The sequence below is a fragment of the Gouania willdenowi genome, chromosome 17, assembly GCF_900634775.1.
Source record: "Gouania willdenowi chromosome 17, fGouWil2.1, whole genome shotgun sequence".
In the NCBI taxonomy this organism is placed as follows: domain Eukaryota; kingdom Metazoa; phylum Chordata; class Actinopteri; order Blenniiformes; family Gobiesocidae; genus Gouania; species Gouania willdenowi.
Window position 1 is genome coordinate 16,723,193 of NC_041060.1, and position 23,586 is coordinate 16,746,778.

The following is a 23,586-nucleotide window of genomic DNA, read 5'->3' on the forward strand; positions in this document are numbered from 1 at the left end:
TTCATTTTTCCGCAATCCAGATCCGATCCGGATTAAAGTCATTGAAGAATCAACCCGACATAACCAGGTCCAGTTTCATAAAGATTGGACATGACAGATTTTGGGAAATTTAACAAATTAATATTTGTTTCTATTTTTGAAATTGATCAGGACCCCCTCCAAAATTAAATAAAAACTTCCATGGCGTGAGGTCTACCTTGGGGTAATATTTTGTCAACATCCGTTAAGTACTTTTGACATAATCATCCGAATAGACAAACAAATAAAGTAATAAGATAATTATATCAATAATATTAAGTTTGCTGGTTATAATATTCTCTTTAGTTCCTTCCTTTTGAACCCATACTTTCTTGTGTCAAAGATCGATGATTCTACGTAATTGGATGTGGTTGGTCTGGCTGTGTTTGTGCATTATTTGTGTTATTTGAATACAGTATTTTATATATTAATATAATGAACACATTGCAGCATTAATAATTGACATACACAGGTGTTGAATATAATTGGAGAAACAAAATTAGGTGCGTTGATGGGCAGCACACTATTTTGTAACTAAATCAAAGGCTGAAATTGAAGTACACACTGCACCATGTCATTTGTAAATGGAGTCCGTGGATGCTGTTAACAGCAAAGTTCATAAGCATTTTTGAAAACCCCCCAAAACATACGTTTTTTGCATGAATGTGTATATTGGCACAAAATGACGTGAAAATACGTTATGTTTTTATTTCCAACTTAAAACAACTACATATAATGTGTATCTGATGTATTAACTTTTTGGCTGTGTTGAATTCCTGTGGCTCTGTGCTGTGCTTTCTGTACTATAAGCTGCCACTTTTCAATCAGCAGTAAAAATTACATTGGGGAAAAGTGCACTAGTTCATTGTTTTCAGTAACATTTAACATAAAAAAAATAAATAAATTATCTGTGTTTACTGTTTGCAATTTTAGAGACTCTATTACAAATAATTTTTTAATTAATGCATTTTGTGCAAGTTTTCCTTTTTCTATTGATGAGTGGCTTTACAATCCTTATGTTGACAGTGATACTAAATAAAGTTCCTTACTTTAAATGATACAGTAATTTTTTCTTATTTGTATTGAATCCTATTTTGAATATAATAAATTATGTTCATGTACAATATACAGTATATCCTGTAGATATCAATATTCTTAAAGCAACACCGTGTAACTTTTGGCCACAGGCGTAGTAGCACTGTCGCAAAAATCAACAGTGAGTCAGTCAGGCCAGCCTCCCCCTTGTCTTTTGATTGTGTATGTTGACGTGTTGGTTGAAGAGACATCATCAACTTACTATTAAAGAAAAGTAAAGTTAGTTGTATGTAAGTAGTGTGAAATGCCTGAAGGTGCGTTCACACCGAACGCGACTGAAGTGACTGAAGCAATTAGATTACATACAATGTGAATGGCTAAACCTCAAGTTATCCGCCTTCAAGTGACGTGACTTTTGTGATTTGAGCGACGTGGTCAAGCGCAACTTCGTTGCTTAAAGTTGAATAATTTGAACTTCATAAGCGACTTCAAGAGACAACTCTTCCGTCCTTTACTGTCTGTAGAGCTGCGGCTGCAGCCCTTTCCTGCTCCCTCCCGCTACAGTGCAGACGGCTGCAGCGGAGGGCTGTACTACACTTCCTCAATTTATCAAGGCAAAATTAAAACGGTTACCTTATTGAATAAGCCTACATTCTGAGTGAACTCACCCTTTAGTAACTCCGTAAGTTGAGAATTTGAACCGTAAAAACAGAGCTGTCTATGATAAGTGCTGTAAACATACGGCCGGAGAAGAAGGAAAATAAATTATCAGACTTCTCACTCGCTCCTGTGTCACCGCTTCCACACACTCACACACAAAACCCAAATATTGGCATTGGCCCTAAAAATCCCATACCGGTCAGGCTTGACAATGGTCATACCAATGTTACCTAAAAATGTCCTCCTCCTGTGTAACCTTTTGATTGACTGGCACTGTCCAGTGTGTACAGAACTTTAAGCGTTAGCCACATTAAGCTCCAACCTTTCATAAGCATAGACAAGGTTATCGGGTATGAAAGATAGATGTGTGAAATTTGTATTTTCACCAACAGTTGTCCCACTCGGTTGATACGTTTACCAGTTTTGCAAAGAGTCTTTTTGAACAGGTATGACTTGGGTAATAACAGGACACTGACTTTTATGTTCAAAGACAACATTGTCAGGATCTTTACAACACAGTCATACCATGCTTAACAACAGTGCTGTATCATTTGACTTCTTTATATGGCTATGACACCTCATAACCACTAAAGTCTGTCACTCAAGATTGGTTTTCATGTTATTTGCTTGGACTTTGTGTAAAGCGTGAAACACAGTAGTCAAATACATTTAAAGTCTGTTTTATTTGCCACGGAAGAGTGTTGAGCCTAGATTTTAGACCTGTGTTTAGCCTGGTTCATCCCAATGGTATGACACACATACTCACCATGTGTCCGTATGTAGATCAAAGGTCACTAGCGTTACAGCCATGCCATTCTTTTTCTGCTTTGTATGCAAACACAACGATGGGGCCTTGTCAGACACAGGCAGCCAATTGTTTATTGAAATATCACCACTTTTACAAGCAGCCCAAACACAACCAAAAAAAGAAGGCGTTTCCTCTAGTGCTGTTTTCGACCTGGCCGAGTTGTCCTCACTCTGTTTGCCATCTCTGGGGCCTTGTCATGTTGAGGTGTGATGTCATTGAAATGATCACCCAACAGGATCTGCTGGTACAGGAACTGCAGCCTTGTTTTATAAAGAGTGATGTTGAAAATTGCCTGAAACAATTTGTCGAATAAACCAACTAAATTCAGAAAATGAGTTGAAGCAAATTATGCATAATTTTTTTTATACCACTGGGTCTGACCCAGTCTGGTGGAAAAAGTGGCAAAAATCAAAGCTCTCTTCAATAAAATTCATGTTTTATGTTTTGTGAAAATCAATAAAAATGAAAAAATAAATAAATAAATAACCACATAGAAATAAATGGAAATTAAAACATAGCAATGTTCTGTTTGTGCCTCATATTTAGGCAAGTTGTATTTGTTGTCAAATGTAATTAATTTTGCCTTACATTTTAAGTTAAATACCAAAAGTAAAAATGTTATCGTTTATTGTTTAATTTAGGGAAAAAGTGGTTTTGTTTTTTTTTTGTTTCATTTTTTTTTTTACTTCAAATCCGATATAAATACACTGTGATTTATCTTATTTGAGAATCGGTTAAAAAAATGGATACATTAATTGATTACTAAAAGAATCGTTTACTGCATACCTAGTTTAAAACCTAACTTGCTCTGGGACATTGGACACAGCAGGGAGAGGGTGCAGAGTGGTGTTTGTTTGTTTTCAATATGAAATTTACACTGTAATCTACTCCCAAGGATTTATTTACCATTTGTGTGTGACGTGTATTATGGAATGCTTGTGGTTTGTTTCATGCGTCACTGACTGAAAGAGTATTTTGATTTTTAAGGTTCAGCATTTTGCTAATAATAAAGCTAATAATAGAGGGATCTCATAAATTTCGTTTTTAAAGGAGAATCATTTTTCAATGCTTTACAAGTCTAAACAGTGTGTTCAAATCCTGCCTTTAACAAGTCTGAGTATTTATTTATTTATGTTATTTTAAACACTTGCTACTAGGAGTGCACCGATTGCAAATTTCTGGCCGATTACCGATTTTTTTTTTTAAAAAGCTTGACCTATCGATCCTGACTTCTTTTTTTTTTTAAACACCTTGAATGTATCAATCTTATTGAACATTATCTGTGAAACAATACAAACTTGTTGTTTTAACTGCACAGGAGGTAGTTATCTCAAATATAAATTAAGTTTAAAACATTGCTGTCCAAAATACTAAATTATATCACTTCCTTTAGTCTTTCATTTTTCACATGTTAAAAAAAAATAAACGTGTCCATCAGGTTACACTGTTTGGAGTTCTTTGCCAAAAATTAAGTGCACAGCAGTATTCAGTTTTACAATTAAAGAAAATCACAGGGTTTGGGGTAGGTGATAAAATAATAATCTACAGGACAAACTAACAAAACAGCTTCAAATGCTGCATACTGAGTGGTGTGGTGGCTTCTTAAATGGTGAATGAGGTAGCATTTTGTTTGCAACCCCACCTAGACTTATTTGTGCATTACAGGAATTACGTAATGGTATAGCCATTTCTGTCTTTCATCTGTTTTCCATAAACTCAGTGGCCCTATGATGGCATCTGTGCTGTCCCATATTACCTGTTTTCCCCCACCCCAAAATACTTTTGGAGTACTAAAAAGATGTATGAACCGATGTGTATTACCTTTTCATGCTTTATCTGGGTTTATTCCAACCGATAGCTTACTTAATAGAATATTATCTTTTGTGTCCCAACTCCTCGTTTTACTTGTCCTCACAGTTTCAAGTAGGGGTGGGAACCTCTGGGTACCTCACGATACGATATGCGATACAAAGCTCACAATAACGATTATTTCACGATATGACGATACTGCGATTATCGATATATAGGTCGGAAATCAATCCACGATAATCTGACATAACAATAAAAAAAATTGATACTTAGCAGGAGCATATCGATAATCGATCATGCGGAAAAATATTGTGACACATCGCCGTATCTAGATATCGTCACACTCCTAGTTTTAAGGGCGTTGTTATGTCATGGTTGTTTGATTCACCCTGGACTAAAATGTTGTTCTTTCTGTATTCCTAGCTTACTTGGTGACACAGAGACTTCTCCCTGAGGAGCCAAGAAGCAGACGGCTCATGACTTCTGACCAGGACACAAAAGTTGTAGCTGAACCACAGGTGCAGCAAGTACAAGAGGCAAAGGAAAACGCTCATTTGGTCAGTATGCATGTGCAAACTCCAAAACATGTTGACATATTTTCTTCAATACGATATAGGACATTTGTGGTATTAACCCTTTCTTTAATCAAATTAATCTACAAAAATATTGTTTCTGACTTTGTTAGTAGAATGTATCAACAGTGATTGACTGGAGCGTGTTTTTGTGGATTTATTATGATTTGATTGTACATTTTCTGAAATAATTCAAGAAAACTTTTGGTAGAATATGATATGAAGTTTGATAAAAGGTTTGTTTACGGAATATTAATTCACACAAGATTAAATTAATCACATCTTCTCAGAATGCCTGCTGTTCACCTTTTATGTTGTAATTGTTTGCAAATGCTGATATTGATTTTGGCTTAAGTTTTGATAATGTGACTATATCGCACTAAGGCTGGGCGGTATATTGAGATTCAAGATATATCAAGTTTGCCTATGTGGCATTTTCCATTAGCAAATTTAACCCACAATTGTCTTTCTGGTGTGACTTTATATGAATTAAAAATATTGAGTATATATCGTATATCGTATATCGCCATTTTGAGAAAAAATATTGAGAGATGAGTTTTGGCCCGTATCGTTCAGCCCTATGCCGCACTTTAACCTGAAATGACTTGAAATCAGTTGATTTGTGTCATCTATAATTTAATTTGGGATAAAGTTTCCATATTGTCCATTCTAGTTTTATGCCATCTTCTGCCTGATGGAAATGTATTTAGGTGTATTAGTTAAATAATTATGTGGTAATTGAAAAGTAATTAAAATTGGAAGTTTCTTGCTAAACTGTTCAGCTCTAGAAGAGTTTAAGGTATAAGTTACGAAAAACAATATAAGATCTTAGTTTCCATTTAGCGAGTAATGGTTTGCTTAATTAAGCCATTGCACTAAGCCACTAAATCCAGTGTCATACAAAGAGGACTAAACAGCACACCACACCACATGTTTAATCTTACTGGATTAATACTAGGTGTGTTTATTGAAGATGCGCTTTCATAAAGAATTGGCGTGATGGAAAGAGATTTTTGGCGTGACCACTGACCAGCGTACTCTAATTTTACAAGCCAGTGGAAACCCTATAGATGTGAGGCGTGAAGATTTGTCTCTTGTCAGAGTGTGGAGGCCACAGCTGATGAACGGTGTGATCTCCTGGAATGTCTGGAGAACACTCTGGGTATATTTTTAACTGTTATACTTAAGATAAACTGCAGCAGTAGGTTTCTGACAAAGAAAGTGAAACATGTAAGAAGTTGACATTTTTCCATTTTCCTTTGGCAGAAATAGATGTGTCTGGAATGTGAAAGGTCTCTCTGAGTATCATTAAGGTCTAAGTATTCGAGGGCTGCCCATTGATTTATTTAGCGGTCGCAGTAGGATCCTTCTTGTTTTTGAGATGAATGCCACCTACAGTCCGCCATAATCCATTATACGGATCAAGTATTACTTAGATCATTTGTTGTCCTCGGATGTTTGGGTTTGTAAACTTGTTGACTTAAGGTTACTTGGTGGATAACTGACAACCCTAACTACTGCCTTAACTAATCAGTGCGATAAAGTCTGTAGTGTTTGTAAATAAACCAGCAGTCTAAAGTTTAGACAGCTTCTCATTGGTAGTGTATATACAACTTGTGAAAATGTCTGAACACTGTTTAATGTGCTAAACAGGAGTTACTTCATAAAATTGCCTGATGGGATCATTTATAACTGCCCAAACAGCTGTAGCAGTTTTATGGGCTTGGGTGAAATCGTTTGCAATTGCAAAGAAGGCTTGTCTGACATTTTTGTTTTGATTTTTATTATCCCCAGCCACAAAGTGTGGATGATGGATATAGGTTTGAGCTCCGTCAGGATTTACGATTTTTACAAAAAAAATTTGTACCTTTAAATGCATATGCATTTTATTTTTTTCCAAATGTATTTTTTTTCCACATTAATATTTTTCCATTTTTTTTTTTTTAGAAATATTATTCAACTTTTTCAGAAAATATTAGTTTTTAACTCATGTGAAGAAACAAAATAAATACTAATAAATAAAAAACATAATTGAACAAAAATATATGTCAAAAATAAAAATGTAATTAAGATAATGACTAAGATACAATTAAATGGTGTATATATAAGTTGTAATTACATGGATTGTTTTGACTGCTTCTTTTTAATTATTCATGTCATATAAAGATGTATGATAGCAGCATTAATGTCACCCAATTTCCCCTCAGGGATCAATGGTTTATGGTGCGTTCACACCAAACACGTCGAAAGCGTCAAAAGCATCAGTGACAATAGGTCACAATATGTGGTGTACGCGCTTCCAGGGAGCGTCGGAAGTCCCGCTGTGTGTCACACGCCTCCTGTGCTGCGCTTTTTGAAGCTTTTTGCATGTTGGACGCTCTGGGTTTTGAGATTTCAAGCTTTTGACTTGCATCCGGCGCCTCCAACGGGGCTGACGCTGAAGTTGGGCTTGTTGAACTTTTGGGGCATATCGCGGCACGTTGACCAATCAGCAGCCTTCCCCAGCCGTATCGCCCAGGTTTACTTTAAACTGATCAGTATTCCCTGTGAACGCAATCCACTGCTAAATTAAAAATCATTTTGAAAAAAGTTCTGAAAATGCTTTTATCATTTTTAAAAACAAATGTTTTATACTCATTATCATAAGTGGTTCTGAAACTACCTGTTGTCAACCAGGTTTTGGTTGGTACTATTGGAATGTATCCCCACTTAAAATCTTTGAAGTTAGCATGCTGTTGTTTCAACAACATGGTTATCAAACATATTGAATGTTGAAAAAGAACATCCAGGATTCTGGGTTCTGTTTCCCTATAGAGTCTAAATCAGCATCCCTACATACAAAAAGTGCAACAAAAGAGAGGCGTTGAAATTGAAAGCCCCCTGGCAAGGAGTTTTAACAGCAATTTTCTTTTATACCATTACCTCTGAAATTAGGAAACGGAAAGAGTCGGCTGTCTTTTTCCATTGTCATTCCTACATGCCCGAGATTGGAAAGAAGATTGGCAGTGAGAAGTAAGAGGCTTCATTAAAATGCATTGGTCTCATGCTTCAGGCTGAAGGTCTCACTATGAGCATATACATGTTGGTGGAGTAGGGGGGGGGGGTCAGGATTGCTCAAGAGTCAAGAGTTTGCTGCGACTTTTTTAAATGCACCTGTTGTTTTTCACTTTACTCTGCTTTTCTTTCAAACGAGTGCAATTAATTTTTCATCCAAATGTTAAAATCTTTGTATTTAAGATTTACTTGAATAATCAAGGTGTGATAGTGGAGTGGCACCTACTAAAAAAATGCTTATTAAATAAATTCCCCCAAAAAGTTTTGATTTTGAGGTGCTGCTGATAGAACTCAAATTGTATGCTAATACACATTTTCTACTCTATTTTTTTTTCCCCTCTTTATTTCAGAGCCATGCTTGTCCACACACACACCCACCATATGTTTTCTACATAGTCAACTAAAGAACATAACGTATTTCTATCTCTGCGTGTGGATTTCAAATCGGCTAAGGACGCATGCATATATTAGATGTACAGAATTTCCTCACTGCAGAACAAATAATGTAGCACAATGTTACTTAAGTTGTGCTGTGTAATGTCTGCTTTCTCTGTCTTTTCATCTAATGCAACGCACCTTCATTAAAGAGGCAAAGCAATAAACCAAGCAGTACATCGCCTACCTTCCAATGACATTGAAAATAACTCTTTGCTGTCCTCAAAACAGATGATTCATGGCGTGTTGTTTCCTTCTCCTAATAAACACATCAATCAGGAAGGCAGCTAATGTTTTCCTCCTCCTACTAAAATGTTGATAGTGTTTGTTTATCAAACGGTTGGGTTATGTGTATAAAGTTAACATCCTGTGATGTCACCGACATTTCTGTTTACGGTGACGCTGTTTCTATGACAGAAGTTCAGGTTTCACATTAACTTAGGTTGGATTATTGGCAAGGCTGTGTGTTTATGTGGCAAAACAAATCCTGAATAATCTCCTAGTGTAGCGTTTGTGAAACACCTTGGGACAATGCCTCATGCTGCTCTTCTTAGACCTGGACAAGTGTTTTTCCTTTTATTTTACATTTATCAGTACTGCTTTATTATCTGAACTTAGGTTAAAATCTTGGTCAATCTTGAGATCTATCATTCAATGGCAGTGGTGCTCTGATGCTCGGCAGAATTGTAATTTCAAATCTAAAGCACATGAAATGATGCCACTGGCTGTGTTTGAAATGTCATTCTAATGTATTACTCATACTAAGTCTGACATCTAAATGAGTGTCTAGTGCATTCACATTAGATTGTAGGGATGTAACGATTCACTCAACTCCCGAAACAATTCGATTCACGATACTGGGTTCACGATACGATTCTCTCACGATTTATTTTGCAAAATGGGACTGTAGACAAATGATGACTGAAAAATATTCCTTTATTTTTTGGGGGGAAAAAATAGAAAATACTGTATTATTTTCCTTTTATTTTTAATTGTCAAAAAAATCCCTTGATAAACTATTCAAAACAATGCAATTTAACTAAAAATAAATCTTGAATGAAATAAATAAAGGAATAATACAAATGAAGAAGAAGCTTATTAATTTAAATTCTGGTTCTATAGTAAACAATGTAAAACTGCATAATAATTCTTTTTTTTTAAAAGTGCAACTGAAAATGTATTTTGTGCCTTAACGATTGGACTTTTAAAGAAAAAAAAACCCGTCATTGCACTGATTTACGTCAGATATTTGTTTAGACCAGCAGAGGGCACTGGTAACCCAGTGGTCGGTTGGCATGCAGCTAATCTAGCAGTGAAGAAGAGATACTATGCTAGCAGACAGAGCTAATAGAAAAATGTGACTTTAACAGATATTCACGTAATATTACAGATATTCTTTTGGTGCTAAAGGGGCAAGGAATCATTTATTAACATGTAACATTAACATGTAAGAGTAGAAGGCGGCCAAAAAGAAAATAGCAGAGTCCGCCCGCCGGTACACTGCTGAACAAGAGAAGGGATAAATACAGAGCGCCCTCTGCTGTTTAAAATAAGTACTGCGATTTAATTTTCAAAGTATTGATGTCAATCGTGATACCTATGAATCAATTTTTAACTGCCTTACGATTAATCGTTACATCCCTATTAGATAGTATGGAAAGATTGAATATGAGAGAAATACCCAAATGTATACTATATTGGGACATTTTTTAAGTCTCGCTATATTATACATGACTAGTGGTGGATACACTAGTCATACTCAACGGCCTCATGATGCATTGCGAGTGGAACATAAAATCATCCTGGGACCAGCTTCAAGCTAAAAGGCAAACATCCCTTTATCAAAACAAAAGCATCTCTTTTTGTCTTTCATTAGTTTTGAATACTTTTGTAAAATCTCTGAAGTGTCGACATGAAATGTGTTATTGTGAATTTTATGGATCAAATGACATAAAAACCAGGGAACTGGTGATTACATTACACCAATCACCAGTTAAAATGATTTTTTTCACCTGTAAAAATGTTCAATTCAGCAGGCAGCTGAGTTTACAGAGAATATTTTTGAATAAAATAGTTGTTTATTGCATCCCTAGTTGATTTATTACAGGATCAGTATAAGAGACTGTAATACTGATCTGAGCTTATGTTTGCAAATACACACCCCTGTTTACAGCTCAAACATTTTGTTTCAGAATGACTCAAGCCCACAAGAAATTTCACACAATAGTTTCCCTTAAGCCAGACAATCATTTAGTGTCTGAGATATCAGCCCAGCTCACTGGGACGATGGAGTCTTGTTGCTGTCCTCAGATATGTCTGATCTACCCCTTTAGCTTGAATCAAAGGGGTGAGCATCAATAAGAGCCTGAAGCATTGTTTAAAGCAAGCAAGTCTTATTTTGCTTGCTTCTTAAATTGCAGTATTAGTGAATAATGAATATGGATTATGGATGGAGTGATGCAGTGGGGCTTTGTACCGCTATCGTCCCTCAGGAGTTCAGTAAAGTTTTGGCTCTTCGAGTGGCTCTGGAGTTTGTGAGATATTCCTTTGTAGCTATTTCTTTGATACTGCTTTAATCCTGTTTATTATCCCCCGCCACAATGTGTGGAAGGGGGATATACGTTTGAGCTATGTGCATTCATCTGTCCGTGCGTTCGTCCGTCTGAGTTAGAGGGGACAGCTTTTCTTATATTAAAACTAGTACTGCTCTAATACACACCATACACCAGTGTTTTTCAACCTTGGGGTTGCCTGAAATGTCTAGTGATTCGTTAAAAAAAATTCTATTTAAAATTGTTTATTTATTTTTAAAATCCATATCACACGCAATAAATATCAAATAACTGTATCCTATACTGAAACGTTCTCAAAAATAAATCTCGTTCAAATAAATCCAGTATAAAAATACCCGAGGTGGCTTACTGGCCGCTTTGTGCACTAATCCTGGCTACTCTGTATTTGTAACACACTTGTCTGAGGTCACCAGACATTTTTGATGTCAAAATGGGGTCATGACCCACAAAAGGTTGGGAACCTCTGCCATACACTGTATTTGTGTGGAATGTAAATATTGTGATACTCACTGTGACGTCCACAACCTCAGGGGAAGCTGCGGTTACACATTCTGCCATTATTGTTGGGCCATTCATTTCTGACTATTTCTCTGTCTGTTGTGTACTCAGGAATCCGCTAAGGTTTCAGACCTCAACCCCAATGCGAAAGCATGGGCCCATCACATGTTTAGCCTGGACCCCAGCGGAACTGCTGACACCACAACTACTGCCCTGCAGCCATGGAAGGAAGGCTGCGATAGTTTGGCTGATCCTGGCCCAGAAGGTTAGCCTCGGGTGCACATTGACATACTCGCTCATGTATAATAAGTGTTGACATCATTAAGAGGAGCTCAAAATTCATATCTATTATTTGGTTAAATTAGTAGGGAACTTAATTGCAAGCTCTATTAAAGCCAAGGAGGTTGTGTTTTTGGTGACGTTTTTTTATTTGTCTAACTCAAATACTAATTGGCAGATTTTGATGAAAGTTTCAGGAAATGTCAAAAATTGGATAAGGAACAAGTAATTGTATTTGAGATGGTCCAGAACAATATTCTGATTCTGGATCAGTTTGAAAACAGTTAATCCTCCCAAAAAATCCCTAAGAATAAAATTTAAAAAAATTTCCCACAGCAAGTCATAATTATGAGTTAGGAAAGTCATATTTATGAGCAAAAATCATAATCATGACTTAATCTTTCTATCTTAAAATTATGACTATTTTTTAAATCGTCTTTTTAATCTTAAAATTTACACTACGCAAAAGAAAGCACTGCTTTTAGATGTAATGGCACATGAACTCCTGATTTCCCCTAACTGTTGATTTTTCTTCAGGCTATGAAGCCAGTGAAGACAAGGCTTATAAGGAGCCACTGACAACCTACTCAGATGAGCCTGCACCAGTGCCTGTGATGCTGGCTGAGCCGGCCCCCGTGGCCTCCGACAACCTGGAGTGCTCTGAGTCGGCCTACACCGAATATCCTGAATCTGGGCAGCCTGGGCACACAGGTGGGAGGGCTGGTTGACTGGTCAGATTGGATCAAACATATAGGCCAACTGATGTTTCTCACATTGTTTTTGGGACAAACAGTCGACCACTTAAACCACACTCTCCAAAACTTGTTAGAAGTTTGACACTTAATTCCAGTTAATTAAAGATGCAGTCTGTAACTTTCAGATCACTCCCTTCCCCTCCCTCCCCACTGCTCTCTTGCCCTGCCTCCAAAGTCCCTCCCTCAGAGGAGCTAACGTTAGCCCGACAGCAAGATCACAGTAATATAACATGCACCGTTAAAAGCATATTACTGCAGTGCTTCTCTCTCTCTCTCTCAATGTGCACACACCACTCTATCAGCATCGGCAGCAACAACACAGTGTCACTCACAGCAGCCCACACGGAGGCTGCACTAAGAGCAGTGCGCACACCAACAAACACATGCACTACAGAGTTCTAGTGTAACAATTACAAATCAAACATAATGTAAATCAAGCAGCAGTAATTACCTTCAAGCAGAAAAGTGTCGCCAATTCCATCTTCTACTCCTCCAGACCATACACTGTAAAAAAAGATGGCGCTCCAGGCACTACCTTGCTATGAGCATTGCTGTGTTTTGGCCACAGCGGAAGGGGGCGAGGGCTGTGAGCAACAGCTGTCAGACAGTCCATCAAACGTATGATTGGTTCTTTTTGCTCGGTTGCAGTGCATTCTGGCAGCAGGAGCAACGGGGGACTCAATGAGCCTGTTTTTTCACACGAACTACTCGTTTTATGTAAGGCTGTACTTACATAGTGACAGCTTTAGCAAATATGAGTTACGGACTGCACCTTTAAATGTTAATTTGTTCTGCTGTTTTACCCATAATGTTCCCTCCTCTCCAAACAGGTAGTGATACCCAGACTGAAAACCCCCAGGAGAGTTTGAGGGAACACCTGAAGAAGACCCTTGAATTTTGTCTTTCTCGGTAAGTTTATTTTCATAGCAGCAAGCTTGTCAAGCAACAATCTCTTTGTAAATCCTAAGTAACCTCATTGAAAGCAGGCACAGTTTGTTGATGTCACACACACTGTAGATTAGGATTGTTCACACTGCCTCCACTTGTAACCCATTTTTGAAATGACCTGATCATTGAAAATGTATAAGGCCATTCTGAACACAGCTGTTGAATCACACTTTTTAAGACGGATGTTTTATGTTATTGTTTTCCACTTGAGATTTTTATTATATTTTCTACATATATACATGAACAACAAACAACGAGCATGGCATCAGGTCTTAGTGTACACAGGGGTTTGCAGTTTACATTAGTTTTTTTCATTATACAAGAAAAAATGCTGGTGCCTTTGTAACTCTAGTCCATTTGTTCCAGTTTCTATCAAAATTCACGTTTTTATTCTTAAACAGTAAGTAGTTGTTTCATTTTAAAATAAAAAAAAATTGGGCCCAATGTTAATTCTATTTTGGAATAACTTAAATTAAAACAATCATAGCCAAAAGTTTTTAGTGATATAGCATTGCCTGTCATGTTGTTCTAATATCAGAGATGTGTTTGAAGTTCTTTAGTAAATCTAGGCTTTGTAACCAACCGTCTAAGTGTTCGTTTTCTTTTTGTCTTTAAGGGAGAATCTGGCCAGCGACATGTACCTTATCTCCCAAATGGACAGTGACCAGTATGTGCCAATTGTGACGGTGGCCAACCTTGATCACGTCAAAAAACTCAGCACAGATGTGGAGCTAATTGCAGATATTTTACGATGTGAGTGATGTGTGTGTCTTAGATTTTCTGCTGGAGTGACATTTTCAGAATGCATTTATGTATTTGAGGAGATTCATAATGTGGCAGACTTCCACTTTTCTTTTTGTTTTTCACTGTGCATATTTCACTTTGTGTGAAGTATTCAAAGTTATATGTCGATACTACCGTTATCAGCTTTGTGCAATACTTTATTTGGCAATATAAAAATGCATGTAATCAAGACCAGATTGTCATAGTGTAATGACACTTGTTTTACATGTGTAACTGTTAGGTAAGGCCCTGAATTAGTTGCTTACCTGATAGATAACTTTGTTATCATGAGACTTTATATTAAGACTTGTCTTTCCTCAATAGAAGTTGTTGAAGTCCATCCTGCAGAGATTTATCAGCTTGTGATGTGATTTTTACCACAGTTAATTTTCTCACCTAAAAAATAACAGATTGTACTATAGTATGATCTTGTAGATTCAAAGAATGCCTAATCATTGTCTTCATGCATGACTGTGTTGCTGCTTGGAATTAGCGGAGATGAAAACACATTTTTATTGACTTTTATTTTAAGTCCTCTATGAAGGATGGCATTCTAATGTCTATAGAAAGGTGTGTTTTTCTGCTCATGTTGTACTAGCCACTTTTTCTGCTCTTCCTCTAGCATTGCCATTAGTCCAGGTGGATGAAAAAGGGGAAAAGGTGCGACCCAATCAGAATCGCTGCATCGTGATTCTCAGAGAGGTTCCAGAGAGCACACCCATTGAGGTCAGTGGAGTTGCGCTAAAGCAGTGTAGCCTGTTTTTGTCTTTGAATTGCTTAATACTATCTGAACAATTGATGCTTAGACTAACAACTTGGGCAATAAGGGCGCCCAGAGGCAATGTCACAAGCTGATGCTAATTCAAGAACATTTTAATAATGCAACAAAATTTTGTGATCATGCTGAACCCAACAATGGAGAATATAAAGGTTACATTCACATTCAAATTTTAGCAAGTACAATATACATTCATAAGACTTAATTTCGGGCAAAAACTCTGATCCTTTAAATATGCGCTATGTTCTCACTAAATGGTCCAGTTAAAAGGCAACATTCACATATTACAAGTTAACCGGTTATGAAAGAATAGTACCAGATTTTTATTCAAGCTATTCAGTTCTGAATGTAAAACCTGTGATATGCGTACTTCAATTTTTCAGACCTCTGCCTCTTTAGGTCAGTTAAACTTGCAGGGCTGTGACCTTTAGTACAAGACATCTCCAAAGATGGACAAAAGCCAAGTATTACAGCTATCACTAATGCAGAGCTTGATAAGAGCACATACACTATATCTGTTTATTGGTAATACAATAAACACATTTTAATGTTATACACATTTGCAGAAAAGCTACCCTTCGATTAAAATATTGCCCACAATAATCTACATAAATGAACTACATATCCCTACCCAAATAATAAATCTCACATTAGCTACATGGGCTCAAATAGTCTAAAGACAATATGTTTAAAGTAGCTACGTTCACTTTTTAGTATTTTGTGGGTTTAGTATGTAAATAATATACAGTTTATCATAAAATCAAAAAGTATTGTTCCCAAATTTAGCATAAGAAAGTTAGAAATGAGCAAAAAGCAATAATGGCAGCTGACCCACATCACACATTCCAATGGTTGAAGAGTTAGGAGTTACTTTCATCAAGATGTAGATGCATAGAACTAGGTTGAGGATGAAAGTGCACAACCTGTGGTGATCCTGTCTGGTGTTTGTATGAAAAATATACCCCTGGGATAACAGTTTTTGACCTTGTGTGTGGGATTTAAGTGCATAAGTTCAAATAATTAAGTTGTTTAAAAGCAAACACTAACCCACTTTTTGTTTTGTGAATAAACAAGATATAATTAATTCATAATTTTAATGTTTTGGGTTTTCTCGCTGCAGGAGGTTGAAGCGCTTTTCAAAGGAGACAACTTACCCAAGTTTATCAACTGTGAATTTGCGTACAATGACAACTGGTTCATTACCTTTGAATCAGAAGCAGATGCACAGCAGGTAACTGCCTTTTAAAGAACAGAACATGATTGAGATCATGATTTTCTTCTACCCTTTTAAAGAAAATCAAGTGTATGTTGGGCTACAATTCACTTTTTAACAATTGTTTTTTTTACTTAAGTTCAAAAATAAAGCCTGCACTTCCTTTGTTTTAGGCATATCAGTATCTTCGTGAAGAAGTAAAGACCTTCCAAGGGAAGCCAATAAAGGTAAGATTCATGTTTGGTTCGAGTGAGTGAGCCTCCCTGCAAAAGTGTTGAACTCTGTATAATTTTTATTTAAAAAAAAATGTATTATTATTTTTATTTTGATTGTTTTATGGTGTTCCGACGCAACAGGCAGGCTCACTGTTTTCCATATTTGATAACAATGACAATCAGTGTTTCTGTTAGTCCTATTCCCAATAGTTTTCATCTTGTCCAAAAAGGACACCCATTTTGTCCACATCCTTGTACATTTATCAATTTGTAAATTAAGTGAATAAGTAATTTTTTTTCCAACCCCTTTTTTGGCCTTGAAATTTGAACTTAGTTAATTATCTTTATAGACAGTGGAATGGTCAATATTTTTTTAGGCAACTTTAGTTAATTTCTGTCTCAGTGATTAGCATTGATATTAACTCCATTTGTTTGTCACAGATTTTTTAAATTCATCGTGCTTAAAATCAACTTAAAATGACAAATTGTCTGTTTACTTTTGAAACCTGCTAAGCTAATGCAAACTAACAATGTATTGTAGATTTTTGCATAATAAAATTGTATATTTGACTTGGATGTCCTGTTTCTGCAGCTGACTAATGCTAATTCCTCTTCTCGTTCATTGTTTCTGCCCTCTAGGCCAGGATAAAGGCGAAGGCAATCGCTATCAACACTTTCATACCAAAGAACGGTTACCGGCCAGTGGAGGTGAACCCGTACGCCGCCCAGCAGCGCTACACCTCCTATTACATACCGCCAGTGTACAGCCCGCAACAGCAGTTCCCCTTGTACAGCCTCATCACGCCGCAGGCCTGGTCAACCACACACAGCTTCATTGACCCTGCACTGGTAAGATGACTGAACCTGTGGGTGACTCCTAATAGTGAAGCACTAACTCATGAGGTCATGGTGACACAACACATGGACATCTCTTAACTTAGGTTAGTCAGTTATTTTACTGTTCATTACTGACATCAGTTACACTTTGTTTGTTTGGTTTCAAGCTTTGGAATAGTATAAAATATTTACAAATATATTCACAACTTCCACGTGTGTTTTTCAGATCCACAAATACAACAAATATTTTTGTCAAACCAAGTGTTGCAGTATGATCAACAGAATGCAAATGAAGGCTGCAGTGATTTTGGTGACACTGCAGTGAATACCAGCGATGTTATTAGATATTCATTTGCAAATGGTCCTGCGCTCTGGTCGCTCACATAGAGGCCAATGTTATTTCTGCTGCTCAAAACACAGCTGCTTTTGATTTTTTTTTTTTTTTTTTTATTATTATTATTATCTTGTAGCATGTTGTCCACCTCACACCAATGGTAAAGTTTCGGTGAAGAATTATTGATGACGGAAGTCTTAATTTATTAATATCTTTCCAACTTTACCATTGGATATAGATCCAGGTAAAATGGAATTAATCTTCAGCAGAGACTTCAATAATGCTGCCGAGTGGGAGGAGGGGTGGTGCTTTCCACACATGTGGATCAGGAGCTCTTACATAAATTGGGTTTGTCTCAAAAATAAATGGACATGTCGGCCGATCCACAAACACTTTTTACACAATATACAAGCACAATTGAAGATTTACACATGATAATTCACGTGAAAATCTAAAAAAAAAAAGTGAAAATTGTGAATATTTTTGAGAGAAATCTCTCTCCGTATTCTCCTGCTCCCAAAATTCCCACAATCACAGGTTCTATTGAGTTGTACTGTATATATTTATTATTTACTGTATTGTATGTAACACTGGTTTCCTTCTTGCTTCATGTTTCTATTCCCTGTGTTATTTCTGTTGTAAAGAAATTTGGTCAACCGTTGTTGTTTTTTTAAATATGCTCTATAAATAAAATGACTTGACTCAAGTTATTTGTTGATCTCTCGTCTTAACAGGTTGCTCCATTTCACAACAACCAGTTCATTAATGGATTTACTACATCACACAGTTTCAAACCAGCAACGTCGCCGCTCACTGTCAGACACTACTCACCCAGGAACAGGTTTGTGTTTCTGATCTCTCGTAGACTGCATAAAGTACCACGCAGTAAAACGTATATGACAAATGATGTGTGTAATATTTTTTTTTTTTTTTTTTTCAAAATGTCTTTTTTAATGCTAAGCTTGACAAACCAGTGAACTCTAATGTGTACTTTCCATTTCTTATCTTCTTTAAACCTTGTTTTGTGTAGAACTCACAGCAAACCTCACTTGAGGCCGACTGTTCCCATTGCCGATCGCAGCACAGGACTCCTGGAAAGCCCGTCCCTCTTTTCAAGCTTCCCCAATGAGAGGCTTAACGGGGTCCGGAGCAGCCCACCCACACGGCTCCCCAACAGCCAACCCAGAACCAGGTTACCCTCCACCGCGGCCTTTCCCCGCAGAGACATTGCAGGTACTGGGCGAGTAACAGAGCCCACTACCCCTGACTACTCCTTAGGCCTCAGTCGAGGAAGGTAAGGCTGGACGTCCTCATGTGATGTACAGATGTTGAGGGGCATTTTTGGGGATATCCACTTTTTATTTGGGGACACATTAAAACGTGCGCTGTGTTTGAAATCGCATTCTAACATATACACACTCAATGAGTATATACTGTTTACTATATACTCTTAGCAGGGGTAGGCAACTCCAGTCCCCGAGGGCCGGATTCCTGAGACTTTTAGATGTCCCTGCTCCAACACACCTGAATCAAATGAATGGTTCGTTATCATGCTTCTGCAGAGCTTGATAACACATCGGTTTCAACCAAACGGATTGTTTCGTCAGACTTCGTATGAGTTGTACGTCAGTATGTGATTTCGAACACAGCCTTGTTCCTTTTGTGTGGACTTCCTAATAGACGTCATTGTTTTAATCAAAATGAATATTTTGAAATGAAGTTGTTCAATCTCTAAGGTACAATGTTTCTTCTTCTTCCAGGAAAAAGAGGGACGAAAAGTTTACAGTAAGTCATTTTTTTTTTCATACTGCAAAGCTGCTACAATGCATATTTTTCAACATTATGTAGCATTTGCTATGTTATCCATTGTTTGGTGTAGTTTACGTCTGCATTTGATTTGATCTCGTTTTTGTCTTTTGTCGCACAGAGAGTGACTCCTCAGTCACCGCCGCCTCCCCCTAAACCCCAGTCCCCGAGCTTTGAGCTGGGTCTGTCCAGCTTTCCTCCTCTACCCGGAGCAGCCAGCCAGCTCAAGCCTGAAGACGTGTTCGAGAACCGGCAGCCCAGCAGTGTGGTCGTCGCAACTGCCAAGGAACGGGTATTAAATCCATCTGTTTGACTCACATCATTGTGTATTTTCCTCATTTAAATTCTCATTACCGTATTTTCTGGCGTTTTGGATGCTGTTTTATTTATTTAAAGTTGAGGGTGAGGTCAATGCGGCGGAGCGCCCTGTGAATTATTCAGTTAGTCGGTACACGTGTCCAGTGAAAGCGGCTGTCGGAGGCAGGATATTACCGACAGTCACCCCTACAGCATAATGAATTAACTTAACTTTCAAAAATAAGCTTCAGATAATGTATGAAAAGTGAAAGCATGCACATCTTTAATAACAGGAGGGATTTACGGTGGGAAGAGCGGATAAAAAATAACAATAAGGCTTGAAATGTAAGATATCTCAGACAGTTTTTAATTGTATGAAATACTAAACTGCATAAAGTTGTCAAATCACCAAATTCAGACTCAGAGTCCGGACTTGACGTGATCATCCTGGGGCATTGGTAAGAACTGATGGAGTGGTGTGTCATTCTGGTTCCAGTAAAAAGTGACCATAAAAAGCTGTAAATGGACTGATATATAGACGTGGAGCAGTGAGGAGGAGATTTCATGTGGATTTGAAACTCTTCAAAATACACAGAAACTTCTGTTCAACCAAACGGAGAGTACAACAGCCTGCCTACCTGCCCGTTCTGATTGGCCAAGTTATTTGAAGATCACCCTTATCAGCCAATAGTTTGCAGCCTATGTGACGGTGCATCCTTCACGTGGATTTTTTTGGGAAAATTGCTAAATTATTGTGATGCAGCCAATGCAGAGCAGAGGTGCGTTCATCCAGCCATCCATTTTCTTCTGTTTTATCCGGGGCTGGGTCGCGGAGGCAGCAGTCTCAGCAGAGATGCCCAGACCTCCCGATCCACGCACACCTCCTCCAGCTGTTCTGGGGGGACCCCGAGGCGACACCAGGCCACGTCAGAGACATAGTCCCTCCAGCGTGTCCTGGGCCTTCCACGAGGCCTCTTCCCAATAGGACATGCCTGAAACACCTCCCGAGGGAGGCGACCAGGAGGCATCCGAAACAGATGCCCGAGACACCTCAGCTGGCTCCTTTCGACGTGAAGGAGCAGCGACTCTACTCCGAGCTCCTCCCGAGTGACTGAGCTTCTCACCCTATCTCGAAGGGTGCGCCCAGCCACCCTGCTAAGGAAACTCATTTTGACCGCCTGTATCCGCGATCTTGTCCTTTCGGTCATTACCCAAATCACATGACCATAGGTGAGGGTAGGAACGTAGATCGATTGGTAAATCGAGAGCTTTGCCCCCCGACTCAGCTCCCTCTTTACACAACAGTCCGATACAGCGACCGCATCACTGCTGACACCGCACCGATCGATCTCACGCTCCATCCGACCCTCACTCATTGAACTCCTCCACTTGAGGCAAGGACTCTCCACCGACCCAGAGAGGGGAAGCTACCTTTTTCCGGTGGAGAACCATGGCCTCAGATTTGGAGGTGCTGATCCTCATCCCGGCCGCTTCACACTCGGCTGCAAACCGCCCCAGTGCACGCTGAAGGTCCTGATTTGAGGAAGCCAACAGAACATCATCTGCAAACAGCAGAGATGAAATCCTGAGGTTCCCAAATCGGACTCCCTCCGGTTCCTGGCTGCACCTAGAAATTATGTCCATAAAAGTAATGAACAGAACCGGTGACAAAGGGCAGCCCTGGTGGAGACCAACATGCACTGGGAACAGGTCTGACTTACTGCCGGCAATGTGAACCAGGCTTCTGCTGCGGTCATACAGGGAACGGACAACCCTTAGCAAAGGGCCCCGGACCCCATACTCCCGGAGCACCCCCCACAGGGCACCACGAGGGACACTGTGCATTCAATCGCCCGAAAATACGATACATTTTTAACTCCATCCCCTTACTGTTCTAATGTATTTGTTCAATGCTGTAGTGTAGCTGCTTTGGCTTTCTTCATGTTGGGTTTTTTAAGCAATGTTCGTCCACACCAATTACAACACAAACCTTTTCTAATGCTGTTGAGTTCTAAGCTTCCTGTTGTTATTGCAGAATGTAAATGCAGAGTCAAGCAGTGTCTGCACTCTCTCCCCTACGAGCCACAAAGACCCTCTGCGGCCCCCCAACTCTCCAGTGCCCGCAAACTTCCCACCCTCAGTGACCATCAGCACCCCGATCTCCACCCAGACACAAGCCCCGCCTTCTGGGACATCGAACAGCCCCATTTTCTCCCTCCCTGCAGTGTAAGAACAGATTAAGGTTATAATGAGGCAATGTGCAATCACATGACTTTATCCCAAGTAAATGTTTGTCTTGAGAGATTGTAGTTGACAAATGATTTTCCAGTTGACAATGAAAGTACTGTATTTGTGTTTAGCTTAGTTAAAGAAAAATAGTTTCTCTTTGATCAAGATTGTTATTTTTATGAAGTTGCACACAGAGATTGACATTTCATGGCCTTTATCTACTCACTCAGTCAACGTGTCGTACAATGGTCAGCATTGTTTTTTTTTAAAAGAAAACTCATGTTTGAAGTCACAAACATCTTTAGTCGCGTGACATTTCATAAATGAATACTCGCATAAGGCTCTTTTTGTTTTGTAATTACTTTCAGTGAATTAAAAACAGAGGTGAAGCCAAAGGAGGTGCAGCCGTCCGTGGAGCGAGTTCCAGGCACACTGTCGACTTCAAGCAAATCGGTGCAAGTCAACGGCGCTGCCACGGTTAGTAGTGATTTCAGTCTTTAAGTTTACTGCCCTGGAGCAGTGTTTTCAACCTTTTTTAAACCAAGGTACATCTTTTCATTGAGAAAAAAAAAAATCCCAAGGCACACCACCAGCCGAAAATATATTAAAAAAAAAAAAACCTCTGTAGCTTTTATTAACAATATACAGTCATTCTTATCAAAGTGACTCGAAAACAAATGAAACACAAAATAAGAATTGTATCATCTTTCCTATTTTGCATACTTTATACACCTCATGGGAGGGATAAAAATAAACTTTAATCAATTTTTAGAATGGCTGTATGTTGAGTGGTTCTGTTTTGTGTTCAGATAATTATTTTTATCTTTTTTTATTTTATTCATGAAGATTAATAAATTAGGAAATAAATATAATTTCTAATTGGGTATGTTATTAACTCAAACTGCCAGCCATTTTCAGAACAGCTACCCCCCTCACTGCCAGCCATTTAGAGCATTTTGACTGATTTTTAAAGACCCACAGAATATTTTGTCCTATGACGATCTCAAATCTGAATCCAGATTCTGAAAGAATAGACTCTCTACTTTCACTAGAAAAATGTTTAGTTTCGAACTTGTTTTGTTCTTCAGTAATCAGCAGTTGACTTCTCAGTCTCCACACACGCAACTTCCTCCCTTACATGCCCAGTCTTCCGCTTACCTGGTGTTTGATCGTTTTTTCTCTTTATTGCAACACTCTCAATCGTCCAGTTAGGTCCACACATGCTCTGCTCAAGTGTGAGCTGGTGGGAGTTTCACAATCTTTCCTCGTAGCGCCATTTTCTGCCTTATCCCTGGCTTCTCCCTCCCCAGCGATGGTGATAATCATGACTAACCTCTCATCCAAAGGTGCATCCAATGAGTTAATCGCATTTGTTATTTGATGTGATTGTCTGTTCTGTATTTTATTGTTGTTTCTGTGGACCCAAGGAAGACTAGCTGATTACTACGGTACCAGCTTATGGGGATCCTTAATAAAAACATTTAAAAAAAAAAAAAAAACATAAAAGCAAGTTTAATAAAACTAAATTAAATATGATTAGAACTACAGTTGAACGTTATTCTGGTAAATGTTGTTTTGATTTTAGAATGTGTTTTTGTGTATTACATAACTTTATATTAGATTATATATTTTTAATAGTAATTATATATA

At 38.2% G+C, this 23,586-nt stretch overlaps 1 protein-coding gene across 3 annotated transcripts in view; it reads left to right on the forward strand.

Annotated features, from left to right (window-relative positions):
• Nucleotides 1-23,586, forward strand: part of larp4b (La ribonucleoprotein 4B) — a 32,798-nt gene that overhangs the window by 2,088 nt on the left and 7,124 nt on the right. For 2 of the 3 annotated variants that reach the window (XM_028472415.1, XM_028472414.1), the window contains exons 2-16: nt 4,754-4,887; nt 11,574-11,727; nt 12,279-12,452; nt 13,327-13,405; nt 14,061-14,197; nt 14,850-14,953; nt 16,126-16,236; nt 16,392-16,445; nt 17,073-17,282; nt 18,339-18,445; nt 18,635-18,898; nt 19,365-19,389; nt 19,532-19,702; nt 21,743-21,933; nt 22,305-22,413. In XM_028472415.1, the coding sequence (XP_028328216.1) occupies nt 4,807-4,887; nt 11,574-11,727; nt 12,279-12,452; nt 13,327-13,405; nt 14,061-14,197; nt 14,850-14,953; nt 16,126-16,236; nt 16,392-16,445; nt 17,073-17,282; nt 18,339-18,445; nt 18,635-18,898; nt 19,365-19,389; nt 19,532-19,702; nt 21,743-21,933; nt 22,305-22,413 (1,971 nt within the window). In that variant the 5' untranslated portion in view covers nt 4,754-4,806. Of the gene's footprint in view, nt 1-4,753; nt 4,888-11,573; nt 11,728-12,278; nt 12,453-13,326; nt 13,406-14,060; nt 14,198-14,849; nt 14,954-16,125; nt 16,237-16,391; nt 16,446-17,072; nt 17,283-18,338; nt 18,446-18,634; nt 18,899-19,364; nt 19,390-19,531; nt 19,703-21,742; nt 21,939-22,304; nt 22,414-23,586 lie in introns of those variants that run through there. The other variant, XM_028472417.1, reaches the window with a different exon arrangement.